We start from the raw sequence: 22,781 nt of genomic DNA on the forward strand, positions 1-22,781 counted from the left end.
ATTAAGCAATGTGCTATAAATTTTTGAGACTGTATATGCGATTTTAAATCTATTTTGTCTACTTATTTTACTTGTTATATTTCATATTTATAGATCGATACAAAACACATCACATCATTTTAAATAATTTTTTCACAGTATATCCTCAACGTATTTAATTTTTATATTTCCGCAACTCTCATTTTATGAATATTTTTCGAAGTTGAGTACATGGTGTATGCCTTGAATATTAATCATATAAGCGTGGATAAATGAAATGAAGATTATGTCACATCAATGTTTTTCAAAAAAATGTTTATGTCGGTATACACTTTATTTTATTTTATTACTTTGTTAAAAAGGATCAAAATTAATTAGTCCAAATACATTGCAACTTAAATTAAATCATGTGTAATAATAGCTAGTGGATTATATTGTTGGACAAATTACATACCATTATTTTAGCCTAATTTTATGTGTCTTTTTTTGTTTTATTTTCTTGCACTTTTCATTTAAAAAAAAAACATGTATCTTATTAGTTGGTCTATATGCTTTTAATTTACTTTTTGTTTGCGGTGATAATTATTATTTCGTTTTTTTAATTATCGAGAAATAACTTTATTTAGAGTGTCTTTGGGATGAAGAAAGCAAAAAAAATTACGAAAAATATATGATTTTACGTCACCTGATCTTAATTATATTTGTGTTTGGGACATCATCAGGTGAATTAGTGCAAGAGTTAAGTGTGTCAATTTGTTAATTAGGTTTACCAAAACAATTTGTTGAATAGAAATTCTAAAGGTAATTAATTAACAACTCCACTTATTGCTTAATTGTCAATTAGTTACAATGTCCTCATCTTAATTATGTTTATTTTGAGTGTTATATAGTACTCAAATTTGAGTTACATAAAATTAATTTCAACTTAATACAAAAAATATGCCATGAGAAAATAAGATAATATGCAATTAAAAATGTGGTTTAAACTTCGATAAAAAATAATCAATTAATTTAATATAAATATTGAATATGAATAAAACTTTTATTTTGCACATATAAATTAATTTGATCATCACTATGGATAAAAATATATATATAATAAGAAATCCAAGAAGACCATATAAAACAATAAATTTATTATGGGCAGATAAACTAAACTAGATAAAAAAAACTGTCACTTGTAACATCTAAAAAATTGTGTCTAATTAATTATAGTAAATTCTATGATTGACCTAATCTTAATTTTTAATCAATATTCTTTTTATTCTTAATATTCCTATCCACTCTGGCTCACTTTTGCATGTGACAAATGTACTAAAAAGAGCAAATAGCATGTGATAAGAGAGATATTTGGATATTATATTATTATTATTTTTTTTTCACAATTAAGACAAAGTTAATGAATTGTTCCCTACTCATGTGAAGTCTCATGGTTGACACATTATTTTGTTTTTCAAGATTCTTTATTTTGTTTACTATAAATATATATATCGTAGTGCAGTGAATGAGATTGCTAATCTTTTAATTAGAGAAATTCAGTTTAAACTGTAAATATAAAAAGATTCCCTCAAATAAAGCCCTACGTTGTATAAATTTAAAATAATTAGGCTTCAATATGAATATACGATACCGGAGGAAAATAAAGAAAAGTACCAAAGTGATATTATTATATACATGGTGATTGGCTTTTTATCTTTTTTTTTTCTCCACCACTCATTCATTTTCCATCCTTTTTTTTTTTTTTTTTGAAGACAAAATTAATTTTAGTAAAAGTATTTTGTTAGTTGACAATAGAAGCCTCTTTCTTTTGAATGGTTTTTATTTCAAGATTGAGAAAGTTGAAGTTTTTCTTTTTGTTTCTTTAAGATTCTTTAGTAGCCTTAATTATTTATTTTTTTTGATGAAGTATTCTTTAGTAGCCCTAATTAATAACAAATTATATATGAAGTGGGAAAAAATATTAGAACAATATATTTAGTGTAATGAAGTCTAAGAAGAATAAGATGTACATCTCTTATCCTTGTCTTTATGGGATCGAGAGGCTATTTTCGAGTGATTCTTGACAATCCTTTTTTTTATAGGACTTAAAATTGATAATTGAGTTCGACGAAGTTAAATTATGAAAAGGAAAGAAAGATCCCTAAACATATTCAATAATCGTATATGCAGTACAAGTTAGGAAAAAACAAGTGATGAACGCGATTTGAAAAGAAGAACAGAAAGACTTCAATTCTAACAAGCTTTTGAAAAAGAGGCGCATAAGACATCTTCACTCATTAAATGGAAGAAAAAAAATGAAGAACATTATAAGACATATCTCTCTGCATATTCAAAACACGAATAGGCAAGTCGGAGTGCTATAAGTACCTTCCCAACAAGAAAAAGATGTGTTTATCAGTTTCGATAAAAAATGTTACCCTTAACTTCTTATTAGGAAGATATGTGCACTATTTGAACTCAATTATGGTATAACCTAAAGGATAAATATGTGAGGTTTGATCGATCGTGAACAATACATGTCATGAGTTTAAATCGTAACAAATATAGTCTAGCAAGTGAAGTTAAAAGAAAAAGAAAAAAAAGTAAGCCCAATTATCTTCCACAAACTTATTTTAAATCCAAAATTATCTGTAAAGTTGATTGTCTAGTTCTACTTTTATGATATATTCATATCTACTATTAAAAATTTGAACTTTGATTGATAAAAAGATACTCATCCACCAACAAAAAAGAGAGGCCTTTGTCACTAAAAGACACAACAAAAATGCAAAAAGATTCAATTTATAAAAGTAAAATTAATTGACAATCATTCTTCTCCAATATATAACTAGGCATCTTTAAACATCATCAATTAACCATTATTAGTCATATTTGTTTAATACCATTCCAAATAAATACCTTTTGATATTTCAAATTATTTACCAATGTATGTGTTCCACAACACATAATACATCATCGTTCTCTACTCACTTCATCGTATCCTAAACGATACGTGTTAAATTTTGTGACCAATCAAACGCCGTTTGGGGAAGGAGGAAGTACAAAGAGGAAACTTCCATACACTAAATTAATGACAAAAATGAGATTGGACCACATGAGAATAAGAACAAATATAATGCATTACAGATAAAGAAAAGAATTGCCACAAATAAAAAAATGTTCCATTTGCTGTCCAGTTCAGCAATGTCATTTCTAGAGGCAAGTTTAATTGCCAGCAAGGTGAAGGGGACAAAAGATAAGAAAGTTCTTGGAGTATAGGGCAACAATGCTTAAATGAAATAAAGACATTAGACACAAGGACTATACTTACAATCACTGATAATTTCACTAATAATATCTAAGGGGAAAGAAAAGAGGCAAGAGGGTAAAAAGAAGAAAAAAATGGGGAAAGGGGTAAGGAGGAAACATATATATTTTATATATATATATAGATATATAGATATAGAGAGAGGGGATATATATATATAAAGATCAAAGAGCACAAGTTGGAGGATTCACAAAGGATTGTGACATATAGATAGCTCAGGCGAAGTCGGCTGGGAATCCGCCTAGGGTTCCAATTCCATTGACAAGTTTCGGCCTCCACTCAGTCCGTCCCTTAACAACCTCTCCGCCATTTTCAAGTCGAAGGACGTGTTGACACTCGACATTGCCAAAGTCGGTGAAGTCACCGACTTCCTTGTCGAGTACAGAGGTAAGAGACTGAAGCACACTGTCCCTTCTGCACTCCCTGCGGTACTCCAGAGTCATGGCAGCAAGCTCACAACCCTCTAGTATTTGCATGGGTGCACTCTGCAGCCAAAGACATGTTCCGAAATTACATGAAATTACATGATGTTATCAAGATTTTGAAGCACTTCAAGAGAATGTTTCTTTGTTAATGTACACCGTTAGACCTGAGAAATTTGGAGTTCTCCAACCCACTAGTCCCAAAAGGATTATTACTACTATTGTGACAAATAATTTATGCTTTATGCAAACGGCAAGGAGAACGAGCACTGAAGGCCAATAAAGTCGAAGATCAATGACCATCGATTTTTCAGTACAATGCATGTCAGAGTGCTCACTCGAGTTCTTTAAGCTTTCCTATTTAAGGTTGATATAAAGATTTCATGCTCATACACCACAACAGCAATAACTACTACCCCTTTATAGGGACAACAAGATCCCCTGGGGTGAAACTAATTATTGTTAGATAAAAAATAAAAGAAATAGCGAGACATTGTACTTATCAGCCGCTAGAAGACAGGAATAAGTTTATTACTGTGCTCAATTATTGGAACACTTTTCACACTTACTGGTTGCACTATACAACAACATACAGAGAGAGTGAGGTTTGGGGAGGGTAGAGTGTACGCAGACCTTACCCCTACCTCGTGTAGGCAGAGAGGCGGTTTCCGAAAGATCCTCGGCTCAAGTGAAGCTAAACAAAGTAGTAATAAAGAGGGAAAAGAACAGAGAAGAAAACATGGCAACTAATAGAAAAGCAGTACAGAGCATACAAGCAAGGAGCAGTAACATCAACAAATACGCGTTTCATAACTTAATGGACTATGCAGATGGCTCCTAACAGATATACACATCACTGGATGTATTTCAGCTCTATCTGAAACCTTAGGATATCCAATACCACTACAAATCCAACAAATACAGAAGTTGGTTGGGTTAGTGTGTGAGCAAACACACGACCTTTTAATTTTCCTTTTCTTTCTGCATTGTCCTGTCCACATAATTTCAGAACACGATGAAACCTCAACTCATCTATTATGCAGCATACCCTAATTATAAACCATAATACATTAAAAGCAGTAACAGGAAAGAAAATTTTATTTTAGAAAGGAGGAGGAAACAGTTGAAGTTTTACCTCAAGAATCCAGCCAATGTACTTGACATTATTAACATGCTGGTTGACATCTAAATCACTCCATCTTGGCTGTAAATTTCAACAACTTAGAATATAATAAAAATGATGTCCTTAGGTGCGACAAAGTCACCATTGATGAATACTTCAACTTACAGTTAAACCAGTTCGAGTGTAGTCTGCTGTTGTCTCGTCAAGTTTTGGCAGCTTCCTGCTGTCATCATCAATAACAGGAGGTGAGTCAACAAAATAACCTTCAATTTCAGCCCGAGCCTCATCTGGTATTTTAGATAATCTCCTCGTCTCCTTATTCATCATCACCCATTGGCTGCAAGCAAATGGAAATATAAAGACATCACAGTTATGAACCAATGAATATATCATCAAGCGCTTCATGTTTGGCTACCAAAGATACAACAGAAAAGAACAGGAGCTACGACATAGTCCTAAAACAACCAAATCCAACGAGAAGGTTGCAAACTTATAAATACAAAGCCTAAGTAGGAACGATAAGATCATTTTACATTGAAGATAACTGATCATTGTGCCAAAATTAACCAAACTGAAGTAGATTAGACAATAATGCTCCTACCTGGAAGCTCTCATCAATATATCCCCAGTATTACTATCGCGGAGGAGCCAATCTCTGCGCATACCATTTTTCCCCGATGCAGCTACCCAAGTGTCTACTTGAACAACATCACCCCTGTGAAAAAAAAAAATCAGTCAAAGGATCTTCATCTCCCATGTCAAAGAAACTGTGCATGTAGCATTACAAAGATTAATAGGGAGATCAGTAGGAAAAATAAAGAATAATCCCCAAAAGATCCGAAATGGCTTCAAATCTTCAACTATACAACAAATGTAAGAAAACCTCATATTGCTCCTATGGATAGTCCACAACTGTAATTCACAACAGGGAATTTAAATACTTAGCAGCCAGATGGCAAATGAGCAAAAGTGCAAAACAATCAACAACAGAGTGTTACTTGGCACCTAAAGAGCTTGAGAGATTTCTGATTGTGTAAAACAAACTTTTCCCATTTAAATTGATCATGTTCCTAAAGACTTCACAGACATTAACATAAGGGAATCAAATTAAATTTGATTTAACCCAAGTGATGTCCATATCACACAAGAGCAAAACGCTATGAGAACACTTTAATAACCTGTTTGCCCAAGTTTTGGAAGGCCAAAAGTGCTTCTTCTTTTTTCCAGAAGCACTCTTCAAAATAAGCTGATTTGAGAAGTTGTCAAACAGGCTATAGGACTAAATAAGAAAAGAAAACTGACTTGAGGTTAAGCACATTACACCAATGTGTGTTCAAAGAAATTTTTATGAAACATAATTAACAAATTCTGGAGTATTGACACTCAATCTTGAATTGCCGAAAACGTTGATCAACAAAGATTGTTCAAAAAACTGGTGAATTTTATCTGATACAACATATGAGAGACGTAATCTCATCCATGTACATGTAGAAACTTACCAAGTAGGATAACGGTCCACCACAACCTGCATTTTCGTAACGACCCAGATCAAATTTCTCTTGGACATCTCTGGAGTTGATCCAAACCCACCATGCATGAGTCCAGCACTCTTGACATGGTTAAGAGCAGTTTCCTGCAGAACAAACTCAAGCTCGTGAAATTATCAAAACAAGATGCGTCCACAACTTAAAGTCAATAATTCTTTACAAATGGAAATGAAAACCTAGAATACCTGTAAATGATTCATCATTGTTTCTATAGACGCAGTCCTATCAGCCCCTATTTCATAGGACCTGATGCTGAAATTTTGACGGAAAACAAAGCCATCCTGCACAATTTTTCCTAATCCGAATGGATCAGCGAGCATATCAGGACGCTTAGGCTTCCAATCAAGCATCATCCATTGCTTCTCAGCAGCTAAAAAAATTGTCGTGATGGCAGCGAGGAGCATGCTCCAATCAGGTAACTGGTTGATAAAAGTCCTTGGGTGATGTGAAGAAATCACCTCATCATCGTTCTTGAAGCCATCCATAACGCCTACCTTTGTTCCATTCACCTTAGGTGGTGCTTGTGCATTGGCCTTAGCTTGTAGGCTCCCAAAAGAAGGCTTCTTAACATTAAGCCCCCGTGTATCTATACTTCCAGGAAGACTTCCTCCTAAATTTCCAGACGATTTTGCTCCAGACTCAGGAGGTTGATTAGCAGCAGGGAAGAATGCACATGTAGCAGCAGTGGCCATCATGAACAAACTATCGTATATTAGCAAGTCAATCTCCCTTCGTTCAAATTATATTGTAAATGGATTACGAACGAACACTAAAACCGATCAAAGACTGACACCTTTCTTCCTGCAACATCACGCAAGTAAAACATCACTTAACAACAACAACAACAACAAGAAGTTAACAACAACATCAAACCCACTGTAATCTCATAAGCAGGGTTTGGGGAGCGTACAGTGTACGCAGACCTTACCCCTACCTCGAGGCTGTTTCCAGATAACATATCACTATTATATAGCTATGAAATTCAAGAACCTAAAATTTCTTCATGTAACTACTGATAAAAAAAGCTTGAATATTTACAATATTTCTAAAGAAATGAACTTTTTTTGCAGCCAAACAAAACCAACAGGCTTTCATAATCATGCACCATAACCCCCAATCACTAACACAGTTTCAGATAACAATTAAAAATCTCACCCAATATCATCATAAAACTAATTAAACATCATCACCACCTCAACATATTAAAACCACTCATCTTTTCACCATCCCCAGCCAACCAAACCAGCACCACAATAAATTTCAAAAAAAATATCTTAATCCAATACATAATAACACCAAAAAGCTTGCATCTTTCCACACAAATCTTCATACTACAATTATTATCATAAATTTCTAAGCATATAGAGCTGAAATTAACAAACTAATTTCCAAATTAAACCATTTCAAACAATTTGTCAATAACAAAATCCCTCAAAAACAAACATAAACCCTCTACAACACCCAAACAAAACAAAATTCAATCATAAATTATAAAACAACAACAGATCTGAGCCTCAAACATTTCAAAAAAAAAAAAATCTAATCCTCCACATTCCACTCAAATTACAAACATTTTCACCACTACATTATACCAAGCAAAAATTCAACCAGATCAAACATAAATATTCAAAAAAAAATTCAAAAAAATTCAAAAAAAAAAATACTAACCTTTTTGAGCTTGTTAAAACTGTATAACAGTTGTAAAAAAAATTAATAAAAAAGACTACAAATTTGATCAGCAAACCCGATCAAAATATATAAGATTTTCAAAACAAATTCTAGGGTTTGTGATCTTTGTAAGTGGTCCTTTTTTCTCTGTTAAATTTGTTTTTAGAGCTCAAGAGAGAAAAAAAAAATTAATTTTAATTTTGAAAAAAAACACAAAAAAAAAATTGAAAATTGAGAGAGAAATAAGGGAATCTGGGTGGTAAGGATACACTGTTTTAGTAACCCATTTTTATAAACTATCCACCTGGCTTCCTCATGCTTCGCGTTTCACTTCATAACTTTACCCTTACTTTTTCTCTTATTTACCTAAATGCCATTTTCCTTTTCTTTTTTTTTTGTCAAAAAGGAAACTACTTTTTCTCATATTACGACCGCTGTTTTAATTTATTTGATTTGATTTAAATCGTGTTAATTCATACTAATGTATATAGAGCGTAGGTTTGCTTTTAGCACTCTATAGACTGACCAATTAAGGCTACGAATGCATTGTCGATAGAAGGAACAATGCAGATCGATCGCTAGAATTACTGTGGTTACTGAAATTAGACTTGCTCCTTCTATGGATTACCAACTTATAATCAAATAAATAGATTAGACTGAGACAGTAACGTACTCCCTTCTTCATAATTGTTTGTCATAATTTTTATTTTTAGAGTTAAATCATAAGAATTTTGACTAATATTTAAAGATGTACTTTCATAATATTGATATGCAAAAAAATTACAATTTATAGTACTTTTTATATAGTATTTGAATATCTAAATTTTTTGTTTAAAATATCAAACTAATGTAATTTAATTTGACTTTCGAAAAGCGCAATATAATAAATAAAAGAGGACAGAAAAAGTATTGAATATTGGATTATGACAATTAAATTAAAACGGATGAAGTATATATATATTTATGTTTAGCCAATATGTCAAACGAAAAATATTTATCAGTTCATCCAAATAATTATTGACATATAAAATGTAATTGCATAGTTTGATTGTCAAAATATAACAACTAAACAATTCTTTTAATTAATTTATTAATAGTTCTTTCTTCTTTTCTTTTCTTTTTTTATTTAAAGCAACATAAAAAATTAATAATTTTTTTAAAATTAAGAAATAATTAAATAAATTGACACAAAGAGAATATTCATTTTTTAAAATAATTCAAGATAGTGGGCATATAATATATCATTAATCTTCCAAAACTTCTATATTACTCTATCGCTTTGCTAGGTTGTCCTCTACTTTATTTCCTTTCCTAAATCTTTATGGATTTTTTTTTTAATTATTATTATTATTATCTTCTTTTTTCATAATTTTTTTTTTGTAATAATATAATTAACTTAACACGTGGTTATGTATTCTATATTTGAAATATTCAGTGTGGCATCATTTAATTTCAATTTAAAGCATACTTAATTAGTTGAAGAATTTTGTTACAGCTACTAATAGCCTAATACTATTGTTTATAAAGTATTATAGGTATTAAAATATTTTATATAAATACATCAAGATCATTTAAGAAAAAGACATAATTGACTTATGAATATTTTTTAATAAAAAAAATATTATGTGTGGATATTAACGAGTTTATGACAGCCATCGGTTAATTTATATTTAGGTTTTAATTGCCTAATAATAAATACTTTATTGTGAAAATATTTTCTTAAATCAATTATTTTATTAGTACTATAATTTTAGGCCAAAAAAATGTCTTATGGTTCAAACTATATTACATTGGTCTATATTACATTGGTTTCATTTTATGAAATAATCGATTTGCATTTTGTTATACTTGGGTTGTTGTCTTTTCTTTCTTTTAATTTATCTTTTATTTATTATCTAATTATTTTATTTTATTTTTTACCCTACGCTTTTATAGTTGATATATTTTGTATTTTACTTTTTGTTATAGATTTATATTTTTCAAAAATATACAATACAAATAAAGTGTTATTCTTAAATGTGTTTATGGGAGGGGGTAATTGAATAATTAGCATCTTCTCATATATTGTTCTTCCAAACATTTGCCTAATTTTTTTTTATCGTTTTACCGATTTTGAAAAATATATTTCTCAAAACTAGATAAAACAAATAAAATGTTATTCTTAAATGTGTTTGTGGGAGGGGGTAATTGAATAATTAGCCTCTTCTCATATATTGTTCTTCCAAACTTTTGCTTAATTTTTTTATCGTTTTAACGAAAGTGAAAGGTATATTTCTCGAAACTAGATAATATAAACAAAGTGTTATTCTTAAAACGTGTTTGTGGGAGGGGGTAATTGAATAATTAGCCTCTTCTCATATATTGTTCTTCCAAACTTTTGCCTAATTTTTTCGTTGTTTTAATGAATTTGAGAACTTATGATTTAGTTAGAGTTGACAAAATTAATTTATGAAATTATGGCACGTTTAATTTGTTTAAATTTGAGCGGATTGTAGATTCGTTTATTTATTAACTTAGCTCATTAAGAATTGAATTAAAATATAGTCTAATTTGACCTATGAGAAATCTTATCAATCTAAAAAATATAGTTTTAAAATTTTGATATGCTATATATAGTCATAATAAAAAATATAATATTTATTAACACTAAAAGCTATTAGTAATATTTTAAAAAATAATAATGAAAACTTAAAAATTATATTTGTTGAATTATAAATTACATTCTAACCAGACTGATTTCAACTCAAATAAATTTTAAATAAATTAATATTTGACCTGATTCAATCCAACGATTTATTTTAATCCGCCTATTTCATACCTCTGAATTCAACACAACTAGAACAAAAGCCTTTTTAGTAGAATTTTTCGTTTTTTTAGAAGGAAAAAAAAAAGTTATCGTTTGGAACAACTTTTAAAAGAAAAAAACAAAAATATTTTAAGCTTATATTATGCCTTGAAAATTTCTTTAACAGGAAATAGGAAATATAATTAAATTCCTTGACAAAACACAATAGGTTTTTGTACGAATAAATTTTCAAATATCGAAATTAAGTTTTTGAGTCTTTTGCTTGTATTAATAACAATAATATTTAATTTGATAGGGTACTATTGCGTCTAGGAATAAATCTATAATCAATAATAAATTAAAAAAAAAAACAAATATTTGTCATTGAGATTTTGTATTGACTTTTTATTATTTAAAAAAAATAAGAAATGAAATAAACTTCTTTAAAACAACAAATTATACGCAATTCTATTTTTTTTCTATAAAAGAACATTTTCTTTTAGATCATATATCATTTTTAATATTAATTGTGAAACACCTTAAGCAACAAAATATTAATAATTTCGAAGGGCTCTTTTGGAAAATTTTAGATTCCAAATAAATTTTCAAATGCCTTAATAATAATTTAAAAGAAGAAAATGTGACTGGATCTTTTACTTCCATTAATAATAATAACAACAATATCAAGGACCCATTTACGAACGTGAGAATATTTTATTTAACTTTTTACTTTATTTAAAAAGCAGAGTTTTCTAAATGTAACGACCCATTTGGTCGTTTTAAATATTAGAGCTTTTTATTTCATAAAATAATTTCCAAAGATTCTAAATGGAAATTTTGGACTATTCTAATTATAACTATGAAATTAGTGGGATAATTTTAATAATTATTTAACTGGTGGTTAAAGAAAATAATAGTAAAATAAATAGTGGGTCACTTTTATTATTTTTATAATTAGTTAGGTATATAATTTAGGGTAATAAAAGTTAAATTAGATTAATGAGAAGATATTATCATTCCTGTTCCAAACCAACTACTGGCGGCTCTAATCCTCCAAAGGATGGAAAGACGAGATCGGTCACAGGTAACAAATTTCAACTAAAATTATTCCTTGCCAATGTTGATAGTTGCAGAAATATAGTATTAATATCGTTAGTATGATATTATGGGTATAATAAATGGAAGTAAAATTTTAAATTGACAAATTTGATTATCGTATGCAGTGTCTTTATTATTATGAATATATTACCAATATTTGTTGTCTAATGAGGAATGATGAGTTGAATTGGAAGGCGGCTTCAGGTGGAAATTATTTAACTTCAATTCTTTTAGTACATTAATTATATGGATGTCGTTAGTGAAGTAAGAAAATTATTTAGTGAAAATGTGTAAAGGCAACACGTACGTATATGAGTCATTGATTGGTTGAGCTTTTGAATAAAAATGATGAAGTTAATGATTTGACAATGGTGAGTGATGATTGGTTAATGGTAAAAAGGATAATGTGTTAAATTTCTGCATATTTTATATAAGCAGGTTATGGTTAATCTGTAGTTTGGGTTGTTGTTCGTCCATATGTCAGTGGGTTCGTAATTAGTGGCTTCCGTCTTTATGTAGTAATATTTTGTTCTCACGCTATTAACTATATTTTGATATATTGAGATAGGTAATTAAATATAAGGTATAGTATATTATATAAGTTACATTAAAGTTATGTTAATTGGTGGAATTAAGACCTATCCTTAGATTTGAACTTTAGGAAATTGATTATATAATTAAGCGAGTTTTTGGGTCTAGGCTAAACATAGAATAATATGAGTGTTTATAGACTCGATAACTTATAAATTATGAATATATACTTGAATAGATTGCATCGATTTGGAAGGTCAACAGAAAGGAAAGGCTCAAGTCCCAGAGTGATTGTTCGATAAATTGAGGCAAGTGGATTTCTAAACTCTTGTTAAGTGTATGAAATGCGTGTATTTCCTTGTGGTATATGTTGGGAGTAACGGGATTGGTGATGGGTTGACTTGTCCACATTGATTAATTCTAATGATGAAAAGAATGGGGATAACAAAAGGCAATGTGATTAATTGTTTATGTCTGTTGTGTTGAGAAAGGGTTGAAGGCTTGTTGAATCATTGTTGATGTAACTTCATGTTTGTGTGGTTGTGAACTGTGCAATGTTATGAAAATGGTCATCTCCTCATTATATGTGTGAACTTGTCATCTGCATTATTCTGAGGCATTTGTTGTGACAAGTGTTATGTGCATTGAGAAAGAATGGGTACTTAAGAGGATGTACCATTTCGAGGGACGTATCGCGCGCCGCGATGGATACTATATTTCGAGGGACGTATCGCGCGCCGCGATGGTTACTATTATCGAGGGTCGTGTCGTGCGCCGCGACAGATGCATGGACAGATATGTCCCCCATGGGTCCCGGACTGAGAGACAGCGGGTGTGTATCACTAGGTCAGACATGCATCATTATACTTGACATTGCATTCCATTGCATTGCACATGCTTATCATTAGTGAACTTGATATTGTGTTTTGCTGATCTTGTAAATGCCTTTCTGTGGAACTTGTGATTGATGAATACTGAGCTTGTTCTTGAGGATATAAAATTTGTTAAAGTGTTGTTGTTGAGGATATGTAATTTGGCAAGGTATTGTTGTTAAGGAAATGTAATTTGCCAAAGTATTGTTGTTGAGGATATGTAATTTACCAAAGTGTTGTTGTGGAGGATATGTAGTTTGTTAAAGTGTTGTTGTGGAGGATATGTAATTTGTCTAAATGTTTTTGTTGAGTTACGTTCTATGTAAACTGTGAGTTGTTAGGTTGGGCTGATGTTTATACAGGTTGTAGTTGTGGAGGTTCGGTTGGGGGTGGTAGGAGTAACCGTATTTCATCCCCTTAGCTTGTGTTTAGAGGTTTACTTGCTGAGTACCGTGTGGTTTGGTACTCACCCCTTGCTACTACAAATTTTTTTGTAGGTTACTAGCCCGGACTTTTATGACATATTCTCTTCTTTTCCGAGGCTTCCTGGAGATTTTGTGAGGTAGTTGTTGGTCATCTCAGCATCCCTCCTTACTCTTGTTTATGATTTTGTTCTACTCTAGAAACATTATCATATGAGACTTATATTTTCTTTTGATCCGATTGTAATATTTTAGAGGCTTGTACACGTGACAACCAGGTTTTGGGGTATAATGTAAGTTGATAGTGAATTTTCCGCATTTTTATTGTAATAGTTGAGTTTTAGGCTTACTTGTCTTGGTGGGATAAGACGAGTGCCATCACGCCCATTTTTGGGTCGTGACACTAAATTCTCAAATACAATTTGAAAATTTGAAGAGAAAAAACACCTAAACACTCTTTCACCTTTAATTTTTTTGAAAAAAAATTATCCTACTATAATAAAAAAAATATTTATCATTAATAGCAATAATATTTTTTTCACTTGATCACTTTTGATTCATTTATAATACAAGTTTAATACATATTACAAAGAATAATTTATTATTCACATGTAATACAAGTTTTAATGATAGATAATATATTTATCACACATTTTAACTCACTTATAATACAATGTGACAATTTTTTACCAAACAAACATAATATATTTCAAAAATAATTATAATTCATATATATTGCATACATAATTTACTTTTAATACATATTACAGATTTATCACAGTATTGCTATAAATGGTAATAAACAAAAAGTATCGCTAAAATCAGTAATTATTTTTTAAAATATATTAATTCATGTAATTTTTTCTAAAATAATCATATTTAAATCATATGGTATATACTTTTTAGTAAATATATTCAATCTTTAATATTTATTTACAAAAAATATACTTATACATAAATTTAAATTTAGGATAAAGTTGCTTCTAGAATTATATCACCTCTTCAATATTAATTATTATGGTTGAACCATATGCTTAACTTTGCTACCTAAAATGGTCTTCCATATCTTTTCCTTTTAGTCATCCATGTGTAATCTTAATTTTTTTCAACTTTATGTCATGGCATAACGTGTTGGCCATTTTTTTTTCTCTCGTTCGATATTCATATTAGTATTTTAATAAAATTTAATTTGTATATTATAAAATTTATTTGAAAATAATATATCTGATAATATCTTTTTCATACGTAAAATTTAAATTTAAAATCTCTAATTAAAAATTGATCATACTTATATTATGATTTCATAGTTGATTTAAGCTTTATATATTTAATAAATGACCATTGTTTATTATGACTTGTAACATATCATTTATTAAATAATATCATCTATATTACTTTTTTATTGATCTAATTGATTTATAATATGTTATTTATTAAATAATATCGTTTAAATTATTTTTAATTGATCTGATCAAATAAATAAATATATTATTAGTCAAATCTTTTTATAACAAATAAACTCATGTAATAATGTCTTATTAATTATTATGAAACGATCAAATTTTTATTGAAGAAGATAATATATTTTTTTATATCTATTTTTTGTTTACCTATAACGAGAACAACTATTCATCTTTATAACAGTACATTCGTTATAAAATTATTTTTATGTAATCATTATTTTTATAAAATAATGATAAGCCATCTCTATAGAAATAGATTCTTTAAGATTCTCAATAGTAAAAAGGAATTTTGACCAACTATTTTAATACATTATTTATGACAGAATATTATCGATAAGAATATACATTTTCTTTATTAAAATAATTTACTTCCTTATGCAAAATGTGATTAAGCTTACAATTACAATATTAATAATAATAATAATGATGAGAAAGTAGATCTCATGTATCTTTTTTCACCTAAAACAATAAATTATTATTTAAATATCAAATATTATTATTTTTATACGTATATAACAAATAGTATCCATAATAATTAAAAATTTAAATATTAGTGATAATATTATGAAAGAATTTAACTGTATAATTTTTTATGTAATAAAATTTATCTCTACATTCGAACTTCCAACCATCAACAACTCAAACAGTACTGATATAACAAAACAAGTAAATTAGGTCTCGATATAGTATAACTTTTAAAATATGTTACTCATTATTATTATTTTTGTTTTGGATATATCAATGTCTTTATCTATAGTCCATAGATATCGACGAACTAAAAATGTTGAGATTAAAGTCATTAATGTACATGCCTCACCTCACGCGATTAAATATCGCGGTGAAATAATAAATATTTTTTTATTAAAATTAAAATTTTTTGATTTAAATATTAGTAGAGAACGATTTACCTTCAAAATAAGATTAAATGACTTGTATTCATATAAATTGAGTATAAAAGTAAATATTAGATACAAAAATTAGAAAAATAAATAAATCGATGTTTTAAAAGCTTTTTCACACACAAAAAGGTGTAGATTGAAGTCACCCATGATCTTGTATGACGAATAAATTAGGAATTTTTTAAATTCTATTATTATTGTTTTTTTACTTTCATTATCTTTATTTTTTTTATTTTTAATACTTTTTTTAAAAAGAAAAATCATCATAGTCTTTTTACTTGTTTTTTTAATGTATTTCAATTTTTTTAATTAAGAGATAAAAACATTTTTATCCTACTAAAAATAAAAGTAAAATATCGTATATTTTATTTTCCTTGTCATCCACTTATAAAATTATATCAAATATATACTGGGAGTCCGGAGCCTAAAGGATATAAAATATTAATAAAAATTTCAAAACGGTATATAAAATTTTATATCAACCAAAATGGCAAAATCGCTGGAACAACAGCGATTTACTCCACTGGAAAAAGCAAAATCGCTGTTACTGTGATTTTCTTTTTTAAAAAAAATTCAAATCGCTACCTAGACAGCGATTTTCAATTTTCTTTTAAATTTTTTTTTTTGGAAATCGCCGCCTAGGTAGCGATTTCTATTTTTTAAAAAACAAAAAAAATTAAAGAAAATCGCTGCCTAGGCCGCGATTTTCAATTTTATTTTTTTTTTTTTTTAAAAAATCGCTGCGATTTTCAATTTTTAAAAATTTTTGTTTTAAAAAAATGTAAGTCGCTGCCAAAGGTAGCGATTTTCAAAAAAAAAATAATTTTTTTTTTTAAAAAATAAAAATCGCTGCCTAGATTTTTAAAATTATTCGATTTGAATTTGATCTCTCAATCTTTTTTTTTTTTGCCTTTTGTTTAGTAATGACTGGATTAATTTATAGCTCAAAAAATACATGTATCAACCATTTAGTTAAGCTTCTTTTCATCATTACACAAGTAAAAATAATAATAGAATCAATTTTTTTTAATTGAAATAAATAGTGTTCAAACTCTTAAAACGCAACATAAATACTAACACTTTCATTCTATTTAAATATTAATAACTATCTATCATGAAATATTTTCTTTGTTTGAATCATCTTCTTACGTTCGAGTTAGGTTAGTTGACCCTTTTTTTTTTTAATTAGTATTTGTCAGATTTACATTACGTATGGCCTAACGTAATATTAATATTAATTAATTTAACATAAGAGTATAGTTCACATTTGATATATTGTTGGCAACTAAACAAAATTCATATTGACCTGTAATTTGGTGTTTCATATGGCAACACGCATTTTGCTAAGTTACCTAATTTGTTTCAATTTATGGTTTTATGTTATGATATTTGATCGCTACTAAAAATAAATATTATTATTTTTAATTAATTTTAAAAATTATGTTATAAAATATAATTGTCTCATCGAATCAATTCACTAGAAAGACATATCGTGAAAAACAGATTCTCGCTGAAATACTGAAATTTTTCTATTTTTTTGTGTGAAAATATTAGTTTATATATATTTTTTCTCATTGATTCAATTAAAATATTTATAAAAATATCTTCTTAACATATTTTAGTGATTTTTTAGTAGTGGATTCGACACATTAATTTATTTTTTTAAATCAAAGTCAGTTATAGAAGAATGTGTGTCTTACTTTCCTTTTTAGTCGATTTAAAATAATTTTTTCACGTGATATATTTTAGACTATAAGATAAAAAATTTCATGCATTTCGACATATTTATAATTTAAGCTCACAAGATTCAAAAATAATTTTCACTTTTTTAAAGTTTATATCAAATTAAAATCAAACAAATAAATTAAATCAAAAAATATTAATAATAAAATGAGAAGTATAAAATCAAATTTACTGTGAAATATGTATATGTTTTTTCTGGATCGACTAAAAAATGTATCAAATAAATTGGAGATACCAGAATTATTTTTTCTCATTTTGTGACAATTATTTTTCCAACAATAAAATTTGATATTTGCAATGGCAACATCGTTATTTGTGAATTGAGTAGTGGTAAAATAGTACTTTGACGAAAAACATAAGTAATAGTAATAATCGTTAATTGGAAGGGTCAAAATTGTACATTCCTTTCTTTTTTTCTTGGAACTTTCCCAGGGTCAAAATTGTACAATATGGCGTTTTGCTTCTTTAAAATTCAAAACGTCTTGAAACACTTTATGTTATTTATTTTTCCAATCAAATAATAAAATTTTTGTCCGATATTAGATATTTATATTGAAATCAGGGGCGAAATCACCTTAGTACAAGTAGGTTCATCTTATTTTTTTCGATCGAAAATTATACTATTTATACATGATTAAAATAATATTTTATGTATATATAGTAGATGTAGAAATGTATTCGGCTCTCCTTGTGTCTATTTCTATGAATTCTGAACCCCCTTATTGAAAATTCTGACTTTACCACTGATTGAAACGTCAATTAATTTAAATTCACGTTTTGAATAAAGAAATTTTTATTTGTCGATATTTCATAGAGAAATGAGAGTGGTGAATGCTTTAAATCTTAAATTGTTCTTATAATTACTCATTTTGTTCACTTTTACTTGTCATATTTCAATATTCCAAATTTAAGTTATATGAATTTTGATCGATATCGTATTTTTACATACTGATATAAAAATGATTGCAATAGTTATTATCTTCTTTATAGCTTTTAAATATTCAAATGTAAAATTTAAAACAATAAATAAATTTAATTCTAAAAAGTTAATCACATTGACTCTGGTAAAATAAAATCCAACAAATAAAGGAGTACATATTTTATTTTTTTTGAAATGAGTAGAGTTTTTGGACGGATTTATAATATTCCTAAGTGAATATAATAATATTGGGAATAAACCAAAGTCTAGAAATGTTTTTATATCACATGTCCACACCCACACATAATAATATATATAATTCTTTTTAAGAATTACGATGAAATAAATAAAAAAATATTTTAATAAATATTTTGAGTTAAATCTTAAAAATAAATAAAAAGTTGTCGTAAACAAAGAGTTATTCTCTTTTATATTTCTATTTTATATCACTAGCATGATATGATATATAATTAAATTCATCTGAACTCTAAAATGAATAGCAAATATTAAATATCGAATGAAAAAAAATTTCATCCTTAACAAAAGACAGTAAGTTCTAATTTGAAAAATAAAAATATAATATGCTTTTTTTTTACTTCGATAAGAAAAGTACTTCTAACTAATCGAACAAAAAAGATATTTTTAAAAAAATATTTATGCACGCCGAAAACACTCTTACTCTCTTTTTAATTTTTTTTTTGGTCCCCATTTTCCTTGTTATCTGGAAGAAACAACTACTAATGGAAGTATCCACACACTTCCATTATTCTCTCTAAATATATATATCTAATCCAATATTCAATAATTTGAATGATTTTTTAAAAAAATATTAATTAGTTTAGGTTGGCACTTGGCATCATGTCATGTTATATTATATATAATATACTTCTAATAAAAATTAGACCCCTATACACTTTTTTATTTTTGGCAATTTAGTGCATTCTTCCACATCATGGCTACCCATAAAAAATAATAATTAAATAATCATTCATTAATCTATTTATTTTATCTGTATTTTTCTAGGTTATTTTTTTCGATAGAATTCAGTGACAAAGTTAAAAATTTATATGAAGAAATTTAACAAAATTCGCGTATGAACTAAAAGGTGATTAATGTGTGTCACTAAATAATAAGAATTCGCGTATCGTTTTATTTAACGACAAATTTCAAGTTTTATTAACTACAAATTAACAACAAACAAAGGAGGCTAAATGGTTAGGTATTTATTAATCATCATGATGAATGAAGATAATTAGTAGGTTTATAGAGCTCTTAATAATAAGTCTATTCAAAATAGTTGTAAAGTATTAGCTAGAGAAAAGGACTAAAATCTAAAAACTATTTTTCTTTTTAGCATTTAATTCTATCCCAAATTTTATGTGATAAGAAATCATTTGACAAATAATCACAACCAACTTAGCAAGCTTCTCATTAATATTATCTCTTTTTGTCATTTTTCAAATTTCAACCAACTAAAAAAAAAGGAAATTTGATAAAATTGTTAGTCGGGCAAGTTACTTAATAAAATTATATACAATGACAGATTCAAAATTTAAATAATGTATTTTGTGTTAAAAAGAAATTGATAATATCAAAGTATATTTTACGATAATCATCATTTATGTACATAAAATTTGTGTTTATATGACATATTTTTTCTAAATATATTTTAAATAAATTGTTATCTCTATACTTAAAAATATTATGAATTGAAATTCTCATATAATCAAACAAATGTTTATACTCCCTCCGTCCGGAATTGTTTGTCATAGTTTCTATTTTTAGAGTCAAATTATAAAAATTCTGATCAACATTTTAAGATGTAATTTTCCATCATATTAATATGTAAAAAATTGCAATATATAGTACTTTTCATATAGTTTTAGTTTTTTTTGAAAATATCAAATTAATGTGATCTAATTTAACTTTGAAAATTAGTCAAATTGACTTTCAAAAAGCGCAACATGACAAATAATTCCGAACGGAGGGAATAGCTTGTTTAAAATCACAAGTTTTTAAATATTTTTATTTTCTTGAATTTGATACACAATCAAACGATATCATGTAAAATTTAAGAAAAGGAATACTAATAGGCAATATCATATGTATATATATATATTTTTTTATAATTTTGAAAATAAAATAAATAATTCATTATGACAAATAAACTTAAAATGATAGTGTATAGCACCGATAAATTAGTAAGATGTATATAACTTTAAAATTTGTTATACAAAAGGTAAGTAGGAGTTTGTTGAACTACTATACAAATTTATTTATTTTTTAAAAACTTTATATTATGATTCCTAGTTCTTACTTGACTTTAATTATTCGGTGCAACGTGGTGCACTAATTATTTTGCCAGCAGAAAATGCAAAATTGACCTTATTTTTTCTACACTCAAAGCAAATTGATAGGGATAGGAAACAGAAATAATATTCAAATATATTTTCATATAATAATCGATAAGGTGATTGAGTTGATTGATCACGAAATTTCCTAAACAAGAAACAAATTGGAGAGAATTCTGTAGGTTCAAAGTCTTCTAGATGAGTTTTCGGTCGATCTCATCGTTTGAGACTTGCTTAATGCGATTTATTTTTTCTATGTAATTTACATGCTATTATACTGAAGTGAGATTTACCATGCATATATTTAAGTGAACTTTCTTCTGTCATATAAAATATCTATTTAAAAAATGTCGTTTTCTATGTATATTTTTTTTGAGGGGTGGGGTGGGGGTAGGGGTGGTGGTGGTGGGGGGGGTCCTATTAGCAACATATTTAAAATTGTGTGGACTGTTCCTACAAGTTGAATTCTCTAGTAATTGACTAATTTGGTCGTTTTGTGGTGTGTGCAATATTGGTCCACAAACTAATTAGGGTTTTTAAAAATTTTAAAGTTCTTCTTTGACAAAACGAAGTTTACAATTTATGGGCCTTCTCCTCAACGATGCATAAGTACCCCTTCAATCTATGTCCGAAATCTCAGAGACACACTTATATTATACTAAGATTTTATTACCTTTCTGAACTTATTTTGTTAATAATTTTCCATCCCTTTTCGGCCTACGTGACACTATCTTGGGGGCTCAATGCTGGTTGACCTTTTTTTTCAAGCTAGTGCCATGTAGGTCAAAAAGGGATAGAAAATTACTTATAAAATAAGTTTAGGAGGATAATAGAACCTTTATATAGTATAAGTGTGTCTCTGGAATTTCAGACATAGATAAAAGAGATACTTACACATTTTCCCAAAAAAAATCATAATACTACATTCGATAGACGTCTTGAAGTCTGTTGATTTTATTTTTCAAATAATATTTTTTAGTTAGTGGAACATTGATCAAAAAGAAAATTTAATCCAAGGAATAAAATCGGAATGAAAAAAGAAAAGAAAGGGAAATGTATCCCAACTTTTCTTCTTCAAGCATTTGACGTATGGAATGACCTTTGTTTTTCCTTTCAAACGTATGGCGGATGAAATAACATTATTTATTAGTATGATTAATTTAAATTTGCATAATAAGAAAAAAATCCTATGAAAAATTTATTATTTCATACTAAAAAAGAAGTTTCATGACTCAAACTCGCGACATTTTATATTACACAACTTTTTCATTTCTCTTTTTTCTTAACATTAGCTTTTGTTGAATGTCTAAAGAAACTCTCGTAATTAATATTAGATATATAATACTTTAATGATGTGAGATAATTTTGAAAAATATATTTAAAAGATTTTGTCCAAAAATATATATAATATCACTACTCATCAAGGATATTTTTGAGCTGATTTAGCTCAACAACCAATATCAAAATAAATATTTTGATGAAATAAATGTGAAAATAAGTCGAATAATGGCATGAAACTCGATTTACTACCTTCCAAAAATAGCTTGGAAATGCATGTGCACAACAAAAAAACTCAAGGCTTTGTCTTTGTGAACATATATATATTTTTCAATTATAACATACAATGAATCTCAAAGTTGACACGTATGTGG

At 27.9% G+C, this 22,781-nt stretch overlaps 1 protein-coding gene across 1 annotated transcript; it reads right to left on the reverse strand.

Moving 5' to 3' along the window:
- Nucleotides 1-3,076: 3,076 nt before the first annotated feature.
- LOC107007182 (palmitoyl-acyl carrier protein thioesterase, chloroplastic) lies at nt 3,077-8,302 on the reverse strand. Its single transcript, XM_015205682.2, has 7 exons — nt 8,047-8,302; nt 6,564-7,179; nt 6,331-6,464; nt 5,433-5,546; nt 4,997-5,168; nt 4,844-4,912; nt 3,077-3,771 (listed from the first exon to the last, which is right to left on the reverse strand). The coding sequence occupies exons 2-7, from the start codon at nt 7,071-7,073 to the stop codon at nt 3,502-3,504; spliced, it is 1,269 nt and encodes a 422-aa protein (XP_015061168.1). The 5' UTR covers nt 7,074-7,179; nt 8,047-8,302; the 3' UTR covers nt 3,077-3,501.
- Between the last annotated feature and the right edge of the window lie 14,479 nt (nt 8,303-22,781).

This window comes from Solanum pennellii, chromosome 12 (genome assembly GCF_001406875.1).
Source record: "Solanum pennellii chromosome 12, SPENNV200".
NCBI classification, from domain to species: Eukaryota; Viridiplantae; Streptophyta; class Magnoliopsida; order Solanales; family Solanaceae; genus Solanum; species Solanum pennellii.